We start from the raw sequence: 25,462 nt of genomic DNA, 5'->3' as shown, positions 1-25,462 counted from the left end.
GCCAAGAGGGTACTTATTCTAGGACAGAAGACATGACTCCTTGACACGCTTTCCCAGCACCCCCAAGGGCCCGTCCCTAGAAACTGTTCTGTTTCTTTGCTCCATAGAAATCCTACAGAACACAGCAGCCTTCTTCACTCTCTCTGATCAGAGACACACCCAAGGAGATGACAATCTCTCATTTCCTCACCAATCAGAGCGTGGTAGGCAAACTCTCTGGCAGATTACCTTTCCTTCCAAACACCCTTGGAAAAAGACCATCTCCCCATGTCCACAGCACACACCCCCGACACAAAGAAGAAGACAGACCGGCAAGAAAGGACCTGCCTCTGTGGCTCGCCACAGGGTCTCCAAGGATGGGAAAGGTGCTTGGTCAGATCCATCATCTCTTCAGAGAGGGACAGCAACTGCTTCTTCACCTCCTCAGGACATTGGTCCACCTCTGGAAAGATCAGGGTTATGGTCATCAGCCACGTGGTCAACACTAATGCTGCCCAACACTGGGGTCTTTGCACTAACCCAAGCCACACGCATGCCCTCCTCCCCATCCCATTCCACAGCAGGGATGTTAAAGATGGCAGCCCACGATGAGTGGAATGCACATGAGTCAGAAGCAAGAAAGAAAAGCTCACTTCACTAGCCAAGAACGCACATTCTCTTTCTACAGAGCTCCTCATGTACAGTTTTGGGGTGCACCTCTCACTTCCTGTAATTTAATTTGCTCTTAAAATATGCTTTAGATGATCTGATTATCTTTTGTAAAGTTGACCGGGATTACAAACTAATCTATAAAAATGCTAAGACCATGACAGTTTAAGAGGCGCCCAGTTGTAAGGCAATCTCATCCAAGACGAAGGAATTGTTAATGTGCTCAGAGAGGTCACAGCATGTGCTCCTAGAATAAAAAATGAAGACCCCCAAGACCCAAGTCACAACAAAAGTCAGCAGAGTCCCCCAACACGGCCACTTCAGCAAATCTCTGAGATGCCCTTACTGCATCCAGGTCAATGTGGGGATGGCTGGGGTCTGGGTTGTGGTTTTTGGACAAGATTTGTGATTTCGTGACTCTGGGGAAACCCCCCACCCCGGGCTAAGAAGGACCAGGCCTTCCAACCATGGTAGCCTACTGCTGCAATAAGCCCCCACTCCTTCACACTCTGGGCCACATGGATTAACATAACCAGTGTTTCTGCCCACGAGGTATCATTCAGCTGCCCCGTAACCATTCTCCATCCCTTATGTCTTCACTCCTCCAAGGCCACGGCCACCTTGGGACTCTGTGTGTGGTGACACCAGCCTAGCTACTAGCACCTAGGGGCCGGGGACGCCTTCCTTTCTGTATCTAGCTGCCTAGCACTTCATTCACAGGGAACATAAGCCTGCCTTACTCGAAGGCCAACTTTCTATCAGCCCAGGGACGCAAAGACAAAAGAATACAAAACCACAAATCCTCTCAATTTATCTCAAATTTCAAACTAAATAAAGACATTGATTGGTTAATGAGAGCTTCAGGTCGTTAGCTCACCTAGCTTGCTTCATTATTCATGGCCTACTTTCTTAAGAGGTTTTTACAAGTTAGAAAATGATTCTAAATAAGCATTCATTGTCTAAATTTTACATACAGCCTTCAAAATAAAGGAAAAATATCACTAAAACAAGGAAGAAAAGTTGCAAAAACGACACTCAAAAGTTAATCAAAGTAAAGTAGTTTCCCACACAAAACAGACAAAAAAGGTAAATTCTAATTGAGACTATTAACACGGACAGCCCGCACTGCCCAGTCCTGGACCAGCCGATGCCCTGATTCACTGTCTGTGAGCACAGAACCGAGGCTGAGGAGGGGGTACTGGGGACAGCATGCATCCCCTGGCAGTTTCTGGTGCTCCAGGCATCCACTCCCTCTTTCCTGTCTCTGGTTTGTCATACCAGACCACAAAACCGCTGGGCCCAGCATAACGGGACTTACTTCATCCACAGATGAAGAACGCTGAGCGGTCTACACAGTCCCACTGTCTTCATGCAGGAAAAGACAGAATACAGTCCCTAAAGCAAAGACTTCTTAAGCACAACCAAGAGGCGGCTGTTAGCACTGGGACACAGGACATGGTTCTCTGAGGCACATCATGGCACGCTGAAGACCCTGGGCTCAGGAACGCCAGGCCATGGCAACATCAACTCTGCTGAACACTCCTACCCAACAGACCTGGCAAAGAAAGGACTTGGGGGGCAGCTAGGTGGTGCAGTGGAGAGAGCACCAGCCCTGAAGTCAGGAGGACCGGAGTTCAAATCCGGCCTCAGGCCAAACACTTGACACTTACTAGCTGTGTGACCCTGGGCAAGTCACTTAACCCCAATTGCTTAAAAATAAAAAAAAAAAAGAAGAAGAAGAAAAAAAAAAAGAAAGGACTTGGGGGAGATCAGCATTGGAGCTGCCAGCAATTAGCCACAAAGTGATGAAAGCTTCTGGCTGACACGCTTCTACAAGGGGAAAGGAATAAGCATTTACTGAGCGCTTACTGCGCTCCAGGCACTGTGCTAAGCACTTTACCAATATCACCTTATGGGTAAGGTACAAGGACATGGCACACACAAGCAGCGAGACAGGAAATGGGCTGCCACATCCATCCAACTCACAGCTCAGCTTGGCCCCGGTGCCATCCCTGCTAGCGAGGCAGAAACGTCCTCAGTCAGGCGGCCAGTCACGCCAGGCACCTGCTTCGGGGACTCAAGAGCAGGCGGCCAAACCTCTGGGTCTGCTTAACATTTTAGCCATCAGGATTGAGGGGAAAATTCCACGTGGAGCCAATGAGCTGTGCCTGACACACTGCCGGATGGAGCCTAAGCACCTCGCTCTAAGCTGGACAGGTGAAGAACACGCAGCTCCCCTGGAGATCGGCCCTGTCACTGTATCCAAAAGCTTGGCTGGCCTTTTTGACCGTGAACGGCCCGGCTCCTTCTCCATCGGGACCTAAGCTGCTCAGGGGCAGGGGCCGTGCCATCCGAGGCCTCTGTGTCCCCGGGGCCCAGGACAGAGCAGGTGTTCTGATCGGGGGGACAGCAGCACCCCCTACCGAGCTCTCTGCCGGTGCCTGGTACCCGTGGGACGAGCCGAGATACAAATGCCAGACAGGACACGTCAGTGTCGAGTTTCAGAACACCGCCCACTGTGGCCCACGGAGCTCACAAGACAACTCACCAGTTTTTGTCAGCAGCGTCTGCTCAGCTCCACTCAAGGTTTCCAATTTTTGGTAAACTATGAGACTAGCCTACAACAATAAAGAAAACAGTACAGAGATCATCAACAAGGAATCCTTTTTACGTCAGTCTGCCCCGTCCTGGGGAACGAACACTCAAGAGTCCAGTCTGGGGCACAGGCTCAGATCTGAATCCTGCCCAGTGTCAGCAGCGCGACATTCCACGTCCTGGCCACACTTCTCGCAGTGGCCATGCCAAACCCCTTGCACTCACACCATGGGCCTACTTCCCTCCCAGTCCACCAAGCACTTCTCTCCAAGGACCAACGAAGACCTGGCGTTTCCCAAAAAGCACACACGGGAAAAGGAGCAACCCATTTCCCTGCTCAAGATGAAGCTTGCCCCAGGTGCCTACCGGAGGGGATTCCACTCCTGAGACTGATGCCCACTAGGTAAGCAAAGTGAATTTAACATAAAGAAAGAGATGAACCTTAGAAAATAAAACCAAAGTCCCAGTTCTGTGATCCCAACACAGGCCCACAAATCTCCCTGGCCGCGGACAGAGACAGGGACTGAACCCCCAGGTGAGGAAGGCCCCAGGTAAGTGAAGGGGCTGGCCAAGGTGACCCAGGTGGCTACAGGTGGTTCAGAGGCAGATCTTACAGCCATGCCCTCTTAGCTTCAAAGGCAGCTCTCTGCCCTCTGCTCTACCACACTAGACTCCCAGCCAGACATGGCACCCCAGCATTCTTAGAGGCTATGCCACAGCGGGGGTTCAGCCATACTCTACCCAAAGCCTGCCAAGCTCAGCAGCCAGACCAGCCACCAAGACAAGATCTGAGAGCATGGAGAGAGGCCAGCCACCCGGTGAGCCCCTCACCGCTCATGCGGCTACAAAGACGGCGTCTCCCCTCACATTTCTTCCAGAGCGTGTGTAGCAGGTGGCCAGAAAGTCCAGCTGACAAGAAAAGCAGGCCCACAGAGCCCAGGAGAGCACCCGGATCTGCAGAGTTATGGTGGCACGAGGGAGAGGCATGACAACACTGGGGGGAGGGAAAGAGAGCCCTGCGGTGACGTGGGTGAGAGGCTACTAGTGTCCCTTCCACTACGTGGGCCCACTCTCCCGCCTCCCACCACGCATGCCACGCTGGTTTGGTACAAATCTTTGCTTTGGAGCTGCCGGGGTCAGCCGGCTGACCGTGACAGGGGAAGACGCTGGCGAGAGGTCCTGAGCTCCAGAAAAGAGCGTGGCTGCAGAAGGCCAGCCTGGGAGGAGGACAGACGTGTTCTCAGAGAAAGCTCGAGGGACAGCAGCCCCAGACTACAGCTCCAACTGGGCCTTCCTCTGACTTCAGGACAACAACAATCGCTGCAGGTCAGTCATCTGTGAATGGGCACTGCTTGGATAATCGACAGAATAAATGCCTTTGGCGGCCCTTTCCACCCTAAGCTAGGCTGAACCTGCGACCAGCGAGAATTCCAAGCCGACGCAACAGACCCCGGCCCCTCGGTACGTACGTAGGCGTCAATGGTGGCGTACTGCTTCTGGTCCTCAGTGAGTGGGAAGTCGTCCCAGAGACTGCAGCGGATGGACTGCTCCTTCAGAAGCCGCTTACCAAAGAGGTGCTTCACCAGGCCGTCCAAACTCCACGTCTCTTTACACCTGAGCTAAGGGCCACAGAACAGGACCACAGACCAGTACTTATGGACATGGTCCAGGGGAGGACCAGACCCGCCTGCGGACTGAGCCTCCGAGAGGCAATTCAGAGCCTGGCCCGAGGCACAGGAGCCGAGGGGGCGCCAGCTCCCAGCTCGGCCTTTTACGGGGCGGGGGTGGGGGGCATGGAGGCCCGGAGAGACGGATGGGATGAGAGCCAGGACTCAGAACCAGGACTCCAAATGCAGGGCTGGGTCACCTGGTCAGTCTAGTTCTAATTCTGGAATTTCCCCAAGGCACTAAAAACTTTTTCATGACAATGAGGTAGAAATGTTCATAAGCATTTCATTTTCTCCAATAAACTATTTGGTGGAGTATGAGGGAGGGGAAGGCCAGCCCCGCAGGCCCGTGTCCTTACACCTAATACCTACAGACACTGTGGGGCTTGCAGTACGCGTCCTGAAATGACCAATGATAAAAGTGGGCAGGACACACAGGAACAAGGGAAAGAAGAAGTGAACCCTTCCCACCCCCACTGCCCCTCCCCCTACACAACCCATAGGAATTCTTTTTGTAAACCACTCGATCAGTCCAGGTCTCGCAAAAGGAAGGAAGTGAGAAAGGAGGAGGCTGGGTGGAGTGAGCTGCCATGACAGCAGGTACTGACGACAGGCTTCCACAAGGGGTGTCTAAGTCCTGGCCCCTTCTCTGGTTCCCACCGAGGAGAAGCAGCAAACCCAAGCGTGTCTCTACCTTCTCATTCGCCACAGTGGCCAGCTCCACGAAGCCCTTCAGGTGGACGTCAAAGTCTCGGAGCAGTTTCCACTGGTCCGCCATTCCCACACCAGCCTTTTTAACAGCTTCATTCTCCAGTAACATCTTTAATCCCTGAGGAAAAACTGAAATGGCCTCTGTGGTTAGTTGCCAGGCCCTCTGGGACCCAAGAACTGTCTGTGCACCGTGCCCCCTCTCTGCGTCCTGCTCGCCCACCCGTCATCTCCCCCAGCACTCTCAGGGCAGTCACCTTGCGAGACCGCTCCTCTTCCTGCGAGGCCCAGACCATGGGTAACCATCCATGTAACAAGCATTTATTAAGCACCTACTACCAGCCAGGCACCGTGCTAGGCCCTCAAGGAGCTTACATTCAATGGGCAAAAATCACATATCCATGAGGAGACCCAAAACAGACCCCGAGGAATTCCAGGTCTTCTAGCAAGGGGACAGAAGGAAAGGCCTCCTGCAGGCAATGATGCCAGGTGGAGCCCTGAAGGACACTGAGGATTCTCAGAGGCAAGAGGCCAATATTCCAGCCCTCGCGGACCCCTGGACCCCTAACATATAGACTTGTCCGATGGACTGTGTGTGGGGTACGGGGTCGGGGATGGGGGTGAAGTAACACAACGCTACATCACTCAAGTGTGTAAAGTACAGCAGAAGAACGGTACCAACCTGACATCGAAGCCACGTGAAATAAATAGCATTTGCTCTCAGATACACATAACTGAACGAGGGCGACCCTGCCTGACCTGCCCTTCCAGAAGGATGGAGGCCATTCAATGTCAAATCCAACCACTGCACCATCAGACAAGCTCACTCTGAAGGGGGAAAAAAAATAAGCCACACGATTAACCCGACATCTTCAATTCTGCAGCACCGTGGAAAGCAGAGCTTTTCGAGTCAACGTTCTCAGGTCAGAGACGTGGTCAGGTAACGTGGTGCACACATTACCTCTGAGGATGCACAAACCCGGTCTAGAAGGTACGACGTGGAACCCAACAGCAGGTCCCGTTGTCCTGGCAAGGCCAGGCCTCCTGACAAACTAGCCGGGCCACACGCTAACAGATTACACCTACCCTACAAAGGCCTCCACGCAAGTGAAGGCAGAATGATGCCTCCGTCTCCTCTCAGCACCCGCTGCCCCTCTCCCACCAACACAGCCCTCCAGTGTTCTGTGTTTTGGAGCGGGGTACCGGGTCCGAGGCAGCATGGGAGGGGAGAGGAGGCCACTCATGGAGTGAGAAAGACCAGGGTACGAATCTGGCCTTGGAGACTTCCTAGTGGTGTGATCCCAGGCAAGGTATGTTACTGGTTCCTGCTCTGGGTCTCAGTTTCCTCACCCAGAAAGTGACTCCAAGGTCCCTTCCAACTCTCAATCTATGACTGATCTGAGGAGCTTGCAAGGGGGTAAAAACAGCAAGACTCATTTATTAACTCAACACAAAACAGGGGTTTTGTAGATACGAGAAGACCGGAGAGAGACTGGGTGAAATCAGGGAGGCTAGGATTTGAGCCCCGCCTCTGCCACAGATTGGATAACAGGGGGACCACCGACAAGCCACACGGCCTCTTGGACCCAGGCAACCATCTAAGCCCAGAAGAGGCAAAGGAGACATTCCCTGCACTGATAAAGTCAAAGGAACAGACCAAACACGCACAGGCCCCCAGGGCCTGTTACCTGACTGGGGTGTCCTGCCCCCAAGGTGGGTCAGTAACGCTTGGCCACTCCCCCCACCCACCGCAACCCCTCCCCCTTGCAAGGGCTCCTGAATCCTGCCTGAACCCCTTCCCTGGGACTGCTTGGTTAACAACCTGCCGCGACGCAGTTTGGAGACTGAATTTACTGAACAGTTTTAGAATTGTTGGTTTCCAATGAAAACACCTCTAACCAAGCTTTCTAAAGCAACTGAAGTCTCTGGGCTTAAAGGCCTGGTTTTGGTCTGGCCTCGCGAGTTCCTTAGTGCGGGACAGAGCCTTCCTCAGGTCAGAACTGGCCCCCCCGCCACCACCCACAACTCCCTCCCACTGCAGCACACCGACTGTTCTTCCTGAACAGGATTCATTGGAAATAGGTTGATAAATAGTGGTAAATAAAGGGCTAACCCTAAATACAAAACAATGACCCAACGTGAAACAGCTTCTGAAGGACAGGTTTCCCAATCTCCTTCTCGGATTCTGGCTATGGGAAGGCTATGCGATAGATTTTTTTCATTCTTAGGGGCAGCTAGGTGGCGCAGTGGATAGAACACTAGCCCTGAAGTCAGGAGGACCTGAGTTCAAATTCGGCCTCAGACCAAACACTTGACACTTACTAGCTGTGTGACCCTGGGCAAGTCACTTAACCCCAACTACCTAAGGGAGAAATAAAAAAAGATTTTTTCATTCTTAAAGTATAATAAAATCTGAAAAAGAGGTTCTCCTTACATTGAAGGAGAAGAGGAAGAACAAGCAGTGTGGCAAGTGGAGAAAGGGCCGGCCTTGGGGCCAGGATCCTGGATTCCAATCCTCCTCTGCTCCCAAGTAACAAGAAGGGGCTGCCCAGCCTGTGCGTCAGCGAGGCCTCAGGCCCTCGTGGAATTCAGGACGCAGGCAGCTCCCCTCAGAAGCAGGGACACCCCAGTGCCGAGGCACGCGTGACTCTCACCCGATATCTTCTGCCAGGAAGGAACAATCGCTCGCTTCGAAGCTATAAATGATGGAGCCAGGGAATTCCAGCAGGGGAAGGCCACCTTCCAGAACACTCCTCTGAAGAGAAGACCCAAGGGAAACCAAAATCAGAAAAGGAGTTCAAATGACTAGCTTGTGTTTTCTCCGCTGACTTTCTCTAGTGAGCTCTAATTATACAAAGACAATTCAACCAACACGTCCTGAGCACCTCCCAGTGTGCTCGGCTACAAAGGCAAAAAAACAAAAAAGGTCCTGCCCTCAAGGTCGGCTATGCCAGTGAGAGAAAGGAAGAGGGGGAAGGGAGGGGGGGAGAAAGGGGGGGGGAGAAGGGAGAGGGGGAGGAGGGAGAGAGGGAGGGGAAGGAGGAAGGAGGGAGGGGACAAGACGAAAAGAAGGCAGAGAGAAAAGGAGAGAGGGAGCGAGCAAAGGGTGGAGGAGGAAGGAAGAGGAGGGGGAGGAGAGAGATGGGGAGGAGGGACAGAGAAACAGTCCTGAGGGAGAGGGAAGAGAAGGAAAGGACCTTCTACATGCCCCCCTCAGTCCCCTGCATTCTGGATTCCGGCCTCATCATCAAACTCAAACCACTCTGAGGTTCTCCAGGCTCTGTTGAGAGTTCCTCTGGGCAGGCCCTCGAAGCCTCTCCTGGCTGGCCCTCGGGCCTCTGCTCCCCCTCATCCTGGGCTTCAGCCTCCCCTCCAAGGTCCTCTACTCCTCTCCCCATCCACACCACTCTCAGACAGATCCCTCATGAAGTATCATCTCTCTACAGATGACACCAATTTCACATATCAAGGCCTAACTTCTCATCATTAATTAATTGCCTGCTGGATACTTCTTGCTATAGGCCCCACAGGCCTCTCACACTCAGTGAAACAGAACTCATTACGATCGTACCCCCTCCCTGGGACTCTCCTCCAAATCTCCTCCCTGTTTCTGCTCAGGACCCCACCATCCTTCCAGTCACCAAGGGTCCCACCTCACTGTCACCCTGGACACCTTCCGTCTCCTGATCCCAACCCCTCCACAGTCTCTCATGCCCTTCCTTTTCCAGTCCACATGGCCACCATGTACCCGTCCTCCTGGGCCTCCCTGATTCTGGCCTCCCTTCTACCCCATCTATCCCTCACATAACTGCCAAGATAATCTTTGCAAAGCACACATCTGCCCATGTCCTTCAGGAGACCGGTGAATAAATGCTGGCTGCCTAACTGGATCCTGGTTGTCTACAGGATTAAATTAAACCCCAAGGCTGAGCATTTAAGGGTCCCCCAATAGGTTTCTTATCTGTCTTTGCTGCCTTTTTCAGAGTACTCTTCAACACACATTGAGTTCTAGCCAAATGTACCATTAGCCATTCCCCAAACCTGATACCCCATTTCCCATCTCCAGACATTTGTGCAAGCGGTTCCCCAGGCCCAAAATAGGTTTCTTTATTTCTATAGCTCAGAAACCTTGTATTCCTTCAACATGCAGTTCATGCCACTTTACCTGACTCATTAATTATGCCCTCTCCTCTCTCCTCAATTTCCCTTATACTACATTTATCTAGTACATCTCCTCAGGAGAATGTAAGCTCCTGTGTGAATTATCCAACCATTTTAGAAAGTAATTTAGAATTATGCTAAGAGAATGATGTATCCTCCGACCAAGGGAGCCCGGTGCAGGGCACCGACCCGAGGAGCTCAAAGATCAAAATAAAAAGATCTTCTATAAACCCAATTAGCAGAGCGGCAAAGAACCAGAAACAAAGTCAGTGCCCATCCATTAGGGAACAGAAATGGAGTTCACTGTAAGCAACAACAAACACGAGGAGTTCAGAGAAGTAAACAAAGATTTATATGGACTGGTACAAAAAAACCAGGAAAACAACATAAGCAAAGACCACAGTGACATAAATAAAAACATAGGGAAAAAACTCCAATAAACTCTGTGTAATTATCATGACCCTGCCTGGCCCCAAAGAGGGCGGGAGAAAAGGACTCTCCCTCCCCTCCTTGGCAGGGCGAGGACCTCTGGGCATGGAAGGCACTGGTCTATACCACCAGGCTCCGCCAACAGACCGGTGAGCTCTGCTGGAGGGCTGCAAGCTGTTTTCCTCTATCATATTCTTTGTCAGGAGGGATGGCTCAGGTCAGGGGTGGGGGGAACAGGGAGGATAATGTTGAGACAAGAAGATCATATTTAAAGAAAAGATGACAACAATAATGAAAAACAAACAAAGCTTTTTAATCCTGGCCCTCAAAGGCCAGGAGCATTTCACCCTCTTCACACTGCCCAGGCCTGGCACGGTGCCCCCCAACAGGGGACACATGATCAATCTAAGGACTCGTGAGGATTACTCACAAGGATAATTATCGAGAGTACCGACAGTGGAAGAGGGAGAGTTCTTTATAAACTGCTACTCACCAAGTTTTATTTCTCATTCATCACACAAACCATCTCACAATTACAAGTGAACAATGGCTGATGAGAGATAGACGCTTGGACAGACAATCAAACTTAAATTTCTCATGGGCCCAGTTCACACAGGAGCATCAGACAGTCTAAGTTATTAACAACAAAGCTGAAAGCCAATCACAGACGGGTAAACTGAGGAAGAAACTGTCTATGCTGAACACAGCACATTTCACAAGAGAAAACACTAACAGAAAAAAGTCTCTCAACAACCTCACATGAAAAGCATTCTCCAGGAGTAACGAACCTTCCTTTTATCGGCATCACTTCCCTCACGCGGTGCAGACATCCACTCAGGAAGTTTCCGTACCTGGACAGTCCTTGTCACCGTATTTGCATTCATCCTGATAAATCTCTGGTCCTTAAAACAAGAAAAAAACAAAAAACAAAGATTCAGCCAAGATGGGGAAGGAGTTCCGGAGAAAGCTGCAGGAAGTTCAGCTGGAGGAAGTGGGCAATCTTAGCCTATGAGCAGCGGGCGCCCAGGCAGGGCATGTGGGTGAAGGGCAGTTATGGCCTTCCTTCGGCTGGACCCCCAAGGCTGCAGGAAATCCCACCAGAGAAGCCCTGGGCTCAGAGGCACAACCCCTAACGAGGCGTGCTGACGGTGGGATGGACCACTGCAGAGGGCCCAGAGAAGGCGGGACCCCCGAGATCCCTGCGACTCAGAGATTCAGCACGGCTGGAAGGAGAGGTGTGAGACACACCCAGACGTGAAGTTGTCATCTAGCTCTCTAAAGCAGATGCCTGCATTCTGCTCCCCACACCATTAAGATGAGCAGGGGTCTGCAAAGCAACAGGAAAACATCAAACCTCAAAAATGTAACTAAAAATATCCACCTAGACAATGGCCGAGGTGAGCCCCAAGTTCACTTTCAGGCTTAAATCTGTAGGGTTTTTTTTGGTGGGGGGGGGTTTGCTGTCATAGAATAATCTTCAACTCAAGGACAATGACAATGTTGGGCCGGGTAAAGGACACGTCTTCATGTTCTCCAGGAATTAAATATCCTGAATCACTCATTACTTGGCTCCATTAACCTGTTTTCAAAAAAGCTTAGCAAAGTCATGGGTCATCATCCTTCTGCAAAGCCATTCGGAGGCCAGACACTGGATGCTGAACTGCAGGTCAATCACTCAGCTATGCCACTGCTAGGTCTATACCCCAAAGATCAAGGAAAGAGGGAAAAGAGCCACGTGTACAAAACCAGCACAGAACTGGAAACTGAGGGAATGCCCACCAACTGGGGAACGGCTGAACAAGCCGTGATGTCTGAATGTGATGGAATACTATCTTTCTATCAGGACTGATGAAAGGCATGGTTTCAGAGAAACCTGGGAAAACTTATACGAACTGATGCAAAGTGAAGCGAGCAGAACCAGGAGAACCTCATACACAGTAACAGCCAGACTGTAAAGACCTAGTAACTCTGGTCAGCACAGTGATCCACCTCAATTCCAGAGGACTCATGAGGAGACATGCTCTCCACCCACAGGAAGGGTGAGATGGGTCCAGAGGGCAGACAGACTCTTCTAAATGTGGCCGATGAGGGGAATTTGTTTTAATGAACTATACATGTTTGTACCAGGGGTTTTGTTTTTCTTGTCTTCTCAACTGGGAAGAGGGAGAGGAGGAGGGGAGAAAGAAAGAAGACAAATTTGGAACTCAAATAAATCTGAATTTTAAAAAAATTTTCAATGTTTCTTTAAAAAAAACAAACCCACTGCAAGGGGAACCCATCCCATTCCCAAGGCACTCAATTCCACTTCTGGAAAACAGAACCAGTACAATTCCACTCTACTGATTCTGATACAGACAGCGAGACTTTGGATGGAGCCTCAAAACCAAGCTACATGAGGCTCTGTTGAAGAAATCAGGGATGTTTAGCCCAGAAGAGTGACGAGAGAGGACCATGGCTGTCTTTATGTATCAGAAGGGCTGTTACATGGATGATGGGCCTTGGTCTGCTTGGCCCTAGGGATAACCAAAAGCAAGAAAGCAGGGCGGGGGACGTTGCCACGAGGCCAAGGCTTCGTGTCAGGAAGCATAATTAGAGGTATCCAAAAGTGGAACGGGCACCTAGGAATGGAGCATTTGGAGAGCTTTCAACAGAACAAGGAAGACCTTTTATCAGGTGTAGGCTGTAAAGGAGATCTGTCTAAGCATGGGTTGGAGGAGATGGACTGCGGGGGGTCCCTTCCAGCTCAGACGCTGTGCCCATTGCTGTGCTGACAACATGTCCCTGAGGGGCATCCCAAATGCAGAGGGTCCTGTCCTTGAGGATAATCATAGGAGACAAAAAGTCACCTACAAAACAACTCCAAGAGATGCACAGGCACTAAGCAACACAATGCCCAAACATGATTGAAGAGGATTCCTGAGGAAACCGGTCACTCACACCTCCTGGCAGAGAGGGGATGGCCTCGTGGGACAGACTGAGCCAATATATTTTTAGTCTTCGCCAATGCAGAATTTTTTGTCTGACTATGCATGTTTGATGGAAAGGTTTTGCATTTCTTTCCTTTTCAATTCTTTCTAACCCTGCCGGTAGGTAGGAGAGAAAATAAGTTTTTGTCAACTGAAAAAACTAACTTAAAAACAAAATCCCCCAAGTCCCATCACATTTCATTTCCTGACTTCCCATTCCACTATGTACAAGGGCACCAGAAGTAACCAAGGATGGAATCCTCCCACTGGGAAGGAACCAATCCCTAGCTTCCTTTACCATCCATCATTCCTGCCAACCCTGCTGGCCCCTGGTGGAAGCCACCCCAAGGGAAGGGCACAGCTCTTCCAGTGTCCCTGGATCCAGAGAGAAAGGGAAGAAGGGTTTCTGACACCATGCAAAATCCCAGGTGTGGACACATCCAGGTGCAGAACACGAGCAGCACGAGGTGAAACGGGAGCCGAGGGGGAGGGTCTGCCTGGCATGAAGCACTGCACATGTTGTTAACCTGCAAATATGTGTACGTACGTACGTACACACACACACACACACACACACACACACACACAGCACAAAAATATAAACAGCCTTTGACAAGTCTCACTTAGAGGAGGGAATAGGGCAAACCTAAGATGTAAACTGGTGACCTCCATTAGGCTTTCAGCCCACAGTATCAACTGCAGAATTAAATGAACCCTATACCCAGTAATGCAGTAAATTGAGGCAACTGTCTGCACAACCCTGCCACTAAATTCATCTTTGCTTAAAATGCCTACAGGATATTTTAGGTCCCCTAAATCCTCCTCTTCCAAGCTCCCCCAGTACTGGCCAGCTCCCCATGGCACCCTCAGCTCCTCACTCACCCCCAGCCCACATAACCAATCCCTCGTCAAGCCTTCCAAGTCTTGTTTTTACTGTCACAACATCGTTGCCATCCACTGGTGTACCATACACACGTACGTACACACACACACACACACACACACACTCACACACCACTCCAGTCCACCTCTCAACATCTCATTTGAATGATAGGTCACCTTCCTGATCAAGTAAGTCCCCAACTCAGTAGATGCCAACATTCTCTGTTTCCTCTTGACTAAAACAGCAAGCACTTATTAAGAACTTACTACTCGTAAGTATTATGTACATGCCAAGCACTGGAAATGACACTGAAACACCCAGAAGCCATCCTGGCCTTTGAGAAGCTTACATTCTCGTGCAGAAAACGGGGGCAGGGCAATGAAGGTCTGGCTCCTGCAGAGAGAGTCCAGCATCAGGAGCAGGGGCCTGGCAAAGAAAAGGGCCTTCCTCCTGGGCTTCTGAAGACTTTCCCCAGCTGGCTCCACCCTCCCTCTCTCCTCCCTTTTCTGCCTTCCCATTCTTCAGTCTAGCCAAAATGGCCCCTGCTTTCTCCCTCACAACACTTTCCTGCTTCCTCTCCCACTTCACGCCTTTGCACTCGTCGTATCCCCCACCTGAAATGCCCTCCCTCATCCCTTCCGGGTTGTGGAAACCCTTACTTCTTCAGCTCCACTCCATTCAAGCATCACCTTCTCCTGCCTTTCCAGAGTGTCCCCACCCCCACGTCCCTCCCAAACCAGTCCTGTGTTTGTTCCGTATGTGCTGAGAGGTATACATGTCAGCTTCATGGGGGCAACAATAACTTCACTTTTTGCCTCTGAATTCCCAGCACCTCCCAAGGGCCGGGAACATCGGTAGGCACTTAATTAATGTTGGCTGGGTACCTGACTGCTTGGATTCTCATGTCTACGTGTTCCCAGGCACTCGGCCTAGAATTCAAGTAGTTCACAAGGTCCAGAATATTCAAGCCACTTTTTCAATTCACTGGTACAAAGCCTCCAGGTTTCAAATTAGACAGGCCAGAGTAAAATCACGTTGTGCATAAAATTGTTTTTTAAAATATAGTTACAGCAATGCATTCAGGAGATATTCCAGGCAGCTCTGAGACCCTCTGAATTCTAATCAGTTAGGTTCCACCTGAAGCCTTCCACTAAAAAGAAACCCACCTAGACCCAAGGCAGGCCCTCCCACACCTGGACAGCTCCAATCACCAGGAAGCTCCTCCTTACGCTGAACTATGCCTTTCTGCAGTGTCCAGCCAGAGCCCTAGGTCTGTCCGATGGACTCAGCCCTTTGAATAATCAAAGACAGCTCTAATCCAAGCTCAGCAGCCCTACTTCCTGTGACCAGCCCTCCTGCTGTACAGTCCATACCCTCCTATCCTCCCACAGTTATCGATGGCCTTCTCCAAATGGGACAGACCAGAACTGACCCCAACACTCCAGGTGCGCTCTGGGCACCTGGCACCGCCCCCCTTCCACGGGACATCATTAAGGAGGATGCTTTTAACGTGCCACAGAACTAATGAGCTGATTCAGGGCTGCTCCATCAGGATTCCTGCATCTGGTTTAAAGTCCTGCCTACCTAGGCTTCCTTACTCTGGTCCTCGTGAAGTTGATTTCTGAGCCCAAGCATTGTTGTTCAGTTGTGTCCGATTCTCCACAATCCTGTGGACTATAATGTCCATGGGGTGGTTTGCCATTTCCTTCTCCAGTGGATCAAGGCAAACAGAGGTTAAGTAACTTGCCCAGGATCACACAGCTAGTAAATATCTGAGGCCACATCTGAACTCGGGTCTTCCTGACTCCAGGCTCAGTGCTCTATCCATCGAGTCACCTAGCTGTCTTTTATACCCAATTAAATAAGACTTTTAAAATAATTCTCATTAAAGGAATGGTCAGGGGGAGAGATGGGGAGAAAATCTGAAACTCAAAATCTTGTGGAAGTGAATGTTGAAAACTAAAAATTAATTAATTAAAAATTTAAAAAAGGAATAGTCAATGTTAGAAGGGATGTGAAACGACAAGTCTTCCAGTAGATTATTAGTGGAGCTGTGAATTTTCAACCAGTCTGCAGAGCAATTTGGAATGATGCCAAGGCAGTGTCAAAATGTCTGCACTCTGACCCTAAAATCCCTCTACTAGGCATGTATCCCAAGGAAGTCTAAGACAGAGAGGTCTCATTTATTCCTGAAATATTTATATCAGCCCTCTTTGTGGTAACAAAGGACTGGAAACAAGAGAGATGGCCATGGCTAAGCAAGTTGTGGTATATGAACGGAATGGCATATTACTGCACAATAGGGAACGAATGATGAAGGCAAAGACTACAGAAAAGCATAAGAAGACTTCTATGACCTGACTCAAAGTGAAGTAAGCAGAATCAGAAGAACCATAATCACCATCACTACCGTAATGTAAACAAAAAAAAAAAGAAAATGGAAATCTGTATAATCACCCTGATGAAACCAGCCTCCCCCTGTCCCCCAACCCACCCCCCCCATCCTTGGCTCCCCTTCCTCCTCTGCAGAGACAGGACGCTCTGGGCATGGACCATTGTGTCAATCTTTATTCTGCTGCAGGGTTTTACTTGACTACTTTTTGTTTTCATTTTTTATTCATTGTTGCAGGGATGATGTCAAAACAAAATACATCAATGTTTAAATAAATAAAATTTCATCTTACCTATTGAGCCCTAATAGCTTAACTCATTTTGGAATCTCACTGCCATCCATACTGCTCAGCCCTTCTGACTCTGCCATATTGCCAATCCCAACAGAAGGTCACTCAGGCCTTTATTCAAATTACTGATAAAAGCCTTAAATAGCAAGGCCCAAACACCAATAGCTGAGAGACACTACTAGTGTTGTCCCCCCAGGGGTTCCAAAATGTCATCATGCTCTGAAGGGGCTCCAAGACCAGTTTTCTCGTCTGTTCTAAATCTGTGTACTCACATGGGCCCTCTGATTCTGTCCCTCATGTCGGTCCAGAAGGGCAACCTATGAGGAATCAATTCTAACCTCTCATGTCCCCAAGTGTTCACATAATGGAACTGGCCCTGGGTCCTTCAAGCTCTCTTTTGCCTGGGGAGAAAAGCTCAAGCCCAGGTCAGTGGATGACCATATCGGTCAAGGTCACAGAAGTGGATCACCACAAACAAAGTCACCAGCAGGAAAATAATTTTTTCAGTAACAGCAACACAGGAAAACCAGACCCAACTAAGGAAATGAGGAAGTTGTACTCTCTACAGCAAGGAAGAGTATTTCCACCGCCAAAGCCACAGCTTCATGAAAGATGAAATAATATGAAAGTATTAATACTTGAAGGATAAGGTGTGTCAATGCAAACATTTCATTATAATTTTACTTTGAAATAAAAACATTCACCCTGTCTCTACTTTCTTTCCTTATAGACCAAAAAACAAAAAGAAGTGTGGGGGAAGGGGGAGGGAGCCTACATCTCTTGATGGGCCCTTCAGGGTGGTCTAATGTTAAGCTATCTAAAGGACAAAAATGTTTTTCTTAAAGATTATTAAAAATTTTATAAAATATAAAAAAAATTACATTAAAAAGATTAAAAATTAAGGTTACATTAGTACAGCCAAGACCAGTCACAATCCAGAAGTTAGCTCAGCCAGAGTCCAAGGGACAGAGCCCTGGATTGGTGTCTGGAGGCCCTGCCTATGCCTAAGTCTGGGTGATGCTTCTTACTGGGATCTCTGACATAGGGGCACATCACTGAGTTGGCTCCAAGTTCCAAGTTCCTCCTCCAGACAAGGGAGATGATCACCCATGTAAGGCAGCATCGGGGAGGAGGCAGGTGCCGTCCCTGTTTCACCAATCCCCCCAGAAGCAGCAGGTGCCATTATACCCAAACTATCCGGGCCCTAAAATGCAGTCGCCAAACTTTGGGTCACAGAGAGGTAGAATCTTCCTCCAAATCAGTTTTAAATTTAGAGTTGGGGACCCCAAGTGCAGAAGTAACCCTCTCAGGAGAAGGCAGACTGAGCTCCAATGCCAGAGCTTCCCAATGCCTATCCTTGAAACCTACTGTGCTATGGCAACGAGGCCCCATTTCTGCCATGCTGGTGACCTGCCCAATCAGCAAAAGACTGAATGGCATTAGGCCAGCAAATGTGAACAGGATCCAAGAAACAAAAGTACTTCACATACTGTTCACCTCAATGCAATATATAACTGTTTCAATTCCAGAAAAAGGGGGGAAATCTCTGAAAGAAAATTTGTTGGCAATTGAATCCTTACAAGGTGATCTGATGTCCACTTACTCCATTGACTAAGGGCTGAAGTAATCAGTGCCAGGTTTCTATACATTCCATACAAGTGTTTAATTACACATTGTTCAAAGTAAATAGAGTCATTTCCTCAATTATTCACTGTGTTACGATACTGACTTGAAACGGGAATTTCTGGGATTATTCTCAATTCTCTAATTTCATATTATAAAATGTAAATAGCTCCAAAACACGTACAGGTGTAAATACAGCCTGGATTTGAAACAAATGCAATTATGTCAGGACCTGTTACTTCAGAGGATCAGAAAAGGACATAAAATCTAACTTAAAGAGGACAGATTGCTCACTTAGAGAGCTTTACTATGAAGAATGAACTGGAGAATAGATAAACCTGAGAGAGATGCCCATGAGGAGGGAGTGACTGCAACCATCCAGTCAAACAGCAATGAGGGCCTGAACCCAGATGGTGCCCAGATGAGTGGAGAGAAAGGAGCGAACGTTAGAGATGCGGTGAACTTGGTGCGTGGTGGAATACAGGGTAAGGGGAGGATGGGAATGGAGAAGTCTTGGGATGATAACTCCACAATCTACGTTGTCAGCCAATAAATGCCATCGAGAATTCAGCCGTAACCCCCCGTTATTACTCTCACAGCTTTCCAAGAATGATGTGCCTTATGGAAGGGAAGGGGACAAGGAGGCTGTCGGGGACAACCTCCTTCAACATCCACAGCTCCACAGTCTCAAAACAGAATAAAGGTGCCGAGATTCTGGCGGGCCGCTTGGTGATTGTAAAAACAGCATCTGACTCGTCAGAGCAAAACACGGCATTAAAGCAAAAACAGATTACACACATTCCTTAATACAACCACTGAGATCAAGGTACCCAACAATGATGATGGTCAAGGGAGGCTGGAAAACAACCGGATACTAGACAAAGATGTTAGCCACCATGGACAATGTCCAGATGGCATGAGGAAGGAACCTTGGGACTGATGAGGTCCTCCAGGTGGCTGTGCTCCCAAAGACCCTAGGCCCCAGGACTTCCTCAACTTTATCATGGTAACCCAAAAGGAGAGTAGCCCAATAATCACAAATGAAAAATGAAATGCAAAGCAATGAGTATGGAACAATATCCCAGTATGCAGTAGGATCACTAATCCCCTGACTTATCAGAAAATCAATAGGGACAGACCCTGCAGATGCACATGGACACAAGTCCAGAAAGGAAAAGAGCAGAGAACTGGCTAGATTGGACTTGTGGCAACCTGCTTAAAGAGTCCAAGATAGCAGGGCTTCACCAACTGTCAAAAACTGGCAAAAACACCCTCCCAGACGCCTTTTAAGAGACAAATATGGTCCTAACGCCTAAACTAGGGAGAGAAAAAGCAAAGAAAGAACCAATGCTATCAGTTAACATTAATGCCAACATCTGAAATAAAATTCTAGTAAAAAGACTTGGACAGTACGGCACGGTCAGAAAACTATGGCCAATCGAAAACACCTTAAATTACAAGATTATAACAACAGATTCAGAAAAGCCTTTAACAAAGCACACTCATTTATACCTAAAATCACAGAGAAAAGACTAATTTTAATATAACAAAGTATCTATCTGTAAAATCCAAAGCTGCCACTATTTACAACTGGGAAGCACAAGAAACAAGATAAACTTGATAAGCATGGCAATAAAAGCTATCCTCTCTCCCCGCCAAATTATGACAGTTCTGGAAATGCTCGTGATAGCAATGAAAAGAAACAGCAACAGGAAAAACACAGGCAAAGGAGCTCAAATGAATCCTATCTAGTAGTGACATAATGATTTCCTTAACAAAAACAAAAACCAACAAACACCCTAAGAGAAAGCAGACTCTGAGAGGGAAGTATGGAGAGCACTGGAGAGAAAGAAGGCCCCATAGCAAGCGTGCACTTAAGTCACAGATGTCTACAGCGTCATCCTACTGCCCCACAGTTCATTTCCCTACGACTATGGGGATCCAGAGCTCCTCCGTTGTGAGAGTCACTCCTTCGTGTTCACACACCTTATCTATACTCTCCCATTAGTGCTTTCAATACAAGCAACACAAAACAGGCCGGGCCACGGTATCCTGTTTTGCAACCTGTGGTGATAAACCACCTAGCCTCCCTCACCCTTTCTGTCCTACCCCTGAAACTTAGTAAAACGGTCATTGTTGCATCAGATCAGCTTTGAGCCCCAGTACTGGGACCCTGATCAACCTACTTTTGCCCCACTCCCACCAGGTATTAAGGGGATTTGTTCTGTGAAGTCTGGATTCAGTCCAAGGGCCACACTTGAGGACCTAGAGGGCCACATGTGGCCTCGAGGCTGCAGGGTCCTCACGCCTGCACCCTGTTCCTCACTCCACGAAACCTACATTAACCTTGTATATTATTTACTCAGGGGATCTTTGCCTCTTCAGATGAGATTCCCAAACAGGGTGAACCCAATAAACCCTAAGTGGTCCAAAAAAACCCAAAACAAAACAAAACAAAAACCGCCAAGCATTAGTAAAGAAACCATTAACAAAAAAGGGTACCAAAAAAAAAAATTCATTAAATTCATCAGTAGTTCTATATAACAATAATAAAATCCAATTAAGTAGAAAAGGAAATTAACTATTAAATGCATAAAGTGGTAGTCAACCTATACACTCAAGACACAAATAGAATTACAAAACACTTTTTAAAGAAATTTTAAGAATGACTAAACAATTTGGAATATAACATTTATTGTCAGATGCAATATATTGGTTTTATTATTTTTTCTTCTTTCCTTTTTGGCAAGGGAAGGCTCACTGGGTGAGAGGCCGCCACATAAATCTGATATAAAAACTAGCCACATTTTTTTTTTGTCAGAATCATGGCAGAAGCAACATCCACTAAGATCCCTGCCGAGGAGGGGCCACTAACTGGTGCCCAGGACTCAGATGGTTCAGAAGACTCGGCAGCCTGACTCCATCTGTATGACAGGCCTGAGCACAAGGGGCAGGGGGCGGAGACCTCCAACACGACACTTCTAGCTCGGAGATGAGGAGGCGGGGGCAACGCCCCGCTGAACTAATGCTGCACCATTGCTGAAGATCCTTTCCAGGCCACCTACTGAGAAGCAGCCCTGTGATGTGGTAGATATGACCCGAGATCCGGAGAGACACCTACTATTTACATCACCCTGGGCAAGTCACAACCTGCTTGCCTCAGATTCTTCCAACATAGTTATAATAACATTTACCTGCCAGGGTTTTTGTGAGGACAAAATGAGATATTTCTAAAGCTCCTGTAAACCTTAAAGTGCAATATAAGTTAGCTATCATTATTATTATTAAACCTCCTTTTGTTAAATGTTCATGTGGTACAGTAGGAGCACAATGTGCCACTCAGGCTAGGCTAATATTTCCTTAAAAGATATGCAAACTGTTCTCAAGACTAATCTGGCTCAGGACACTCTGTGCCTTTAACATGGTTTCATGAGGACCAAAGAACAAAATGCCAGGGCAGTAAATGTCAACTCCATCGTCAGGTGTCTGACTGGCAGACCAAGCTGCAGGCAGGAGAGCTTGACCCAAGTGAGTCAATGCTATTTCCTTGCTGAGTATCCTTTCCACACCATGGCTAAGGATAATTCCTTTTGAAACTGCTACACGAGGACTTCAGGTGCCAAGATGGCGGAGTGAGGCAGGAACTCCCTGGATCTCTCCCAAATTCTCCTCCAAACAACTTAAAAACCACCTCAGAACTGATTTAGGAGCTGGGAAGCAGCTTACCAGCTCTGCAGCAAAGGTCCGTCTCACTGGTGTGGGATGGGAGCCAGGTCCAAGAGCAGCAGCAGCAGGCAGCTTCACAACAGAGGGCCTGCAGCAGCAAAGCTCTGAGCCCTGGGACAATCCAACAGCTAGGCCCCACCCTCCTACAGGCCAGCAGCCTCCAGACAAGCCATCAGTCTGTGAAGCACAGCAAGACCTCACCCCAGCACAACCCCCAAGCACAGGCCACAAGCTAGGCCTCACCTCAGTCAGATTTAAATCGGAAAACTATTAACTGCTCATGGCTAAACCAAGCGAACACAATAAAAATGACAATCCTACCTAAATTAATCTCTTTCTTCACTGCCACATCAATCAAACTGCCAAAAAATTATTTCATAGAGTTAGAATAAATAATAAAATTCATCTGGAAGAACAAAAGGTCAAGAATATCAAGGGAATCGATGAAAAAAAAAGCAAAGGAAGGTGGTCTAGCAGTACCAGATCTGAAACTGTATTATAAAGCAGTAATTATCAAAACAATCTGGTACTGGCTAAGAAATAGAGTGGTGGATCAGTGGAATAAATCAGGTACACAATATATTGCAGCAAATGATCATGGTAATCTAGCATATGATAAATGCAAAGACTCAAACTTTTGGGACAAAAACTCATTATGTCACAAAAACTCTGGGAAAATGGGAAAACGGTACGGCAGAAACTAGGTAGAGACCAACATCTCACACTGTATACCAAGATAAGGTCAAAATGGGTACATGCTTCAGACATAAAGAGTGATTCCATAAGCAAATTAGGAGAGCAAGGAATAGTGCACTTCTCAGATCTATAGAAAAGGGAAGAGTTAGGACCAAACAAGATAAAGAGAGCATTACAAAATGGAAAATGTATCATTTTGATTATATAAAATTTAAAAGGTTTTGCACAAACAAAACCAATGCAACCAAAATTAAAAAGGAAAGCAGAAAACTGGGGGGAAAGGGTGAATTTTGCAACAAGCATCTCTGATAAAGGCCTCATTTCTCATATAGAGAACTGAGTCCAATTTATAAGAATACAAGTCATTCCCCAATTGACTAATGATCAAAAGATATGAACCGTTTTCAGACAAAGAAATCAAAGCTATTTATATAGTCATAAGAAAAAGTGCTCTAAATCACCACTGATTAGAGAAATGCAAATTAAAACTCTGAGGTACCACCTCACATCCACCAGATGGACTTACACGACAGAAAAGGAAAATGACAAATGTAGGAGGGGATGTGGGAAAACTGGGACACTAATGCATTGTTGGTGGAGTTGGGAACTGATCCAACCATTCTGGAGAGCAATTTGGAACTATGCCCAAAGGGCCATAAAACTTCGAGTGCCCTTTGATCCAACAATACCACTGCCAGGTCTGTATCCCAAAAAGATCAGGAAAAAAAAAAAAGGAAAAGGACTTATTTGTACAAAAATATTTATAGCAGTTCTTACTGTGGTGGCGAAGAACTAGAAATCAAGGAGATGTCCATCAACTGGAAAACAGTTGAACAGGTTGTGGTATGATTGTGATGGGATATTATTGTGTTATAACATGACAAGCAGAACGATTTCAGAAAAACCTGGAAAGATTTAACATGAAGTGATGTAAAATGAAGTGAGCAGAACCAGGGGAATGTTGCACACAGTAACAGCAATACTGTATGACGAAGAACTGTGAATGACTTAGCTCTTCTCAGCAATACAACGATCTTAGACAATTCCAAAGGCCTCATAATGAAACATGCAATTTGCTTCCAGAGAAAGAACTGATATTACCTGAATACAGACTGAAACATACTGTTTTTCCACTTTCTTTCTTTCTCCTATTCTTTTGTGCTGTTTTTGTTTTTGTTTTTTTGGTTCAAGTCTTCTTGTACAAAATGACTAATATGGAAATGTTTTACAAAGGTACAAAGGAGGGAGGGAGGGAGGAGGGGACAGAATTTGGAACTGAAAACTTTAAAAAAAAAGTGTTAAGTTTTAACATATAACTGAGGAAAAAATAAAACATTGTTATTTTAAAAAAAGAAATTGCTCCGTGATCTAGGATTTTCTTTTTTCTAACACCAAGCCTAAAGCACTAGACCTGCCTAAGTCAGCCGACGACAGATAGTCTGGTCCATGAGTAACTCATTTCTTTCTCATTTGAAATCCTGAAACTCTCCCCTGATGGCCAGATTCACATCTCCAGGTGCCTGTAATGGATACCTTGAACCAACTGTCCTACAGAATCTTAAATTCAACATGTCCAAAATTGAACTCATTATCTAATCCTCTATTTGGCATTGAAAGGCCTCCTCTGTTCTCACCTTTCCAATATTCTTGTATCTTACTCCTCCTTCCCATTTACATACTCTGCAATCCGGTGACACAGGCCTCCTTGCTGTCCCTCAAGCAAGCCATCATCTCCTGATTCCCGGGATGTCCATTGGCCCCAGAGTCCCAATCCTCCTCATCTCCCTATCTCCAGGTTTCTCTGACATCTAAAGGAAATCTCAGAAGAAATGCTATCTTGTATGGGAAGCCTTTCCAGACCTCCTTTAATGCTAGGGCCTTCCCTCTGTCGATTTTCTCCAATTTATCCTCTGTATAACTTGTTTGTGCACAGCCGTACGCATGTTATCTCTCCTATAAGGTGGTGATCTCCTAGAGAGCAGGGACGGGCCGAGGGGGAGGGAGTAGCCTTTCTTCATATCCCAAAGGTGCTCCTCCTCCTCCTCCTCCTCCTCTGGAGTCATACGTTACACGTGGGCTCTGTACAAATGAATATAAATTTTGGATCGTGCACGCTTCTCAACGTATCCTGGGTTTGGGGGCTGGTTTTTTTTTTTTTCTTCCTTACTTATTCTACCATTCCTGCCCCCAAAAAACTGCAACAATTAACTCCTTTGTCTAATGTAAATTTTATTTATGATTTCTTGAAATAAAGCTCTGGAAAACGAGGCTTTGATAAAGCCCACTGGGATTCAAATGGAGATACCTGACTATGCTTTTAAACCCAAATCACTGTGGCTCTTAGCGACAGGCCCAGAACAGGTCCTAGCCTAAGCCTCCCGGGCTCAATGTTTGGGGGTCTGATGGCTCCGAGCGAGTGTAGACAGCGATCGTTTCCCTCCGAGCCAGGACCCTCCCGATCGAGCCGCTGGCGGAGGCACGACGGGCCATCCTTCGTGTCAATTCTCACTCAGTGGGTGCAGGCTCGAACAGAGGGAGGCCAGGGAAGGCCTCTGGCTTAAACTGGCCGAGGGCCCGGCGTCCCGCGCAGCCCTGCCTCGCCTACCCCCAAGTCCCCGGCCAGTCGAGACGCCGCCTTCCCCAGCTCGCTGGTCCTCTTCCCGAGGCCGCCGGCAGGGC

The 25,462-nt window shown here is 47.8% G+C and overlaps 1 protein-coding gene across 1 annotated transcript in view; it reads right to left on the bottom strand.

The window, feature by feature from the left end:
• Nucleotides 1-25,462, bottom strand: part of WRN (Werner syndrome RecQ like helicase) — an 83,030-nt gene that overhangs the window by 55,703 nt on the left and 1,865 nt on the right. Inside the window, exons 2-8 of the mRNA XM_027853733.1 lie at nt 10,997-11,110; nt 8,273-8,373; nt 6,301-6,446; nt 5,605-5,750; nt 4,713-4,862; nt 3,197-3,266; nt 328-442 (exon numbers count right to left, since the gene is read on the bottom strand). Of these exons, the coding sequence (XP_027709534.1) occupies nt 328-442; nt 3,197-3,266; nt 4,713-4,862; nt 5,605-5,750; nt 6,301-6,446; nt 8,273-8,373; nt 10,997-11,092 (824 nt within the window). The 5' untranslated portion in view covers nt 11,093-11,110. The remainder of the gene's footprint in view (nt 1-327; nt 443-3,196; nt 3,267-4,712; nt 4,863-5,604; nt 5,751-6,300; nt 6,447-8,272; nt 8,374-10,996; nt 11,111-25,462) is intronic.

This window comes from Vombatus ursinus, unplaced genomic scaffold (assembly GCF_900497805.2).
Source record: "Vombatus ursinus unplaced genomic scaffold, bare-nosed wombat genome assembly UNPS02010193.1, whole genome shotgun sequence".
Taxonomy (NCBI): Eukaryota; Metazoa; Chordata; class Mammalia; order Diprotodontia; family Vombatidae; genus Vombatus; species Vombatus ursinus.
This window is presented reverse-complemented; position numbering and strand designations above follow the sequence as displayed.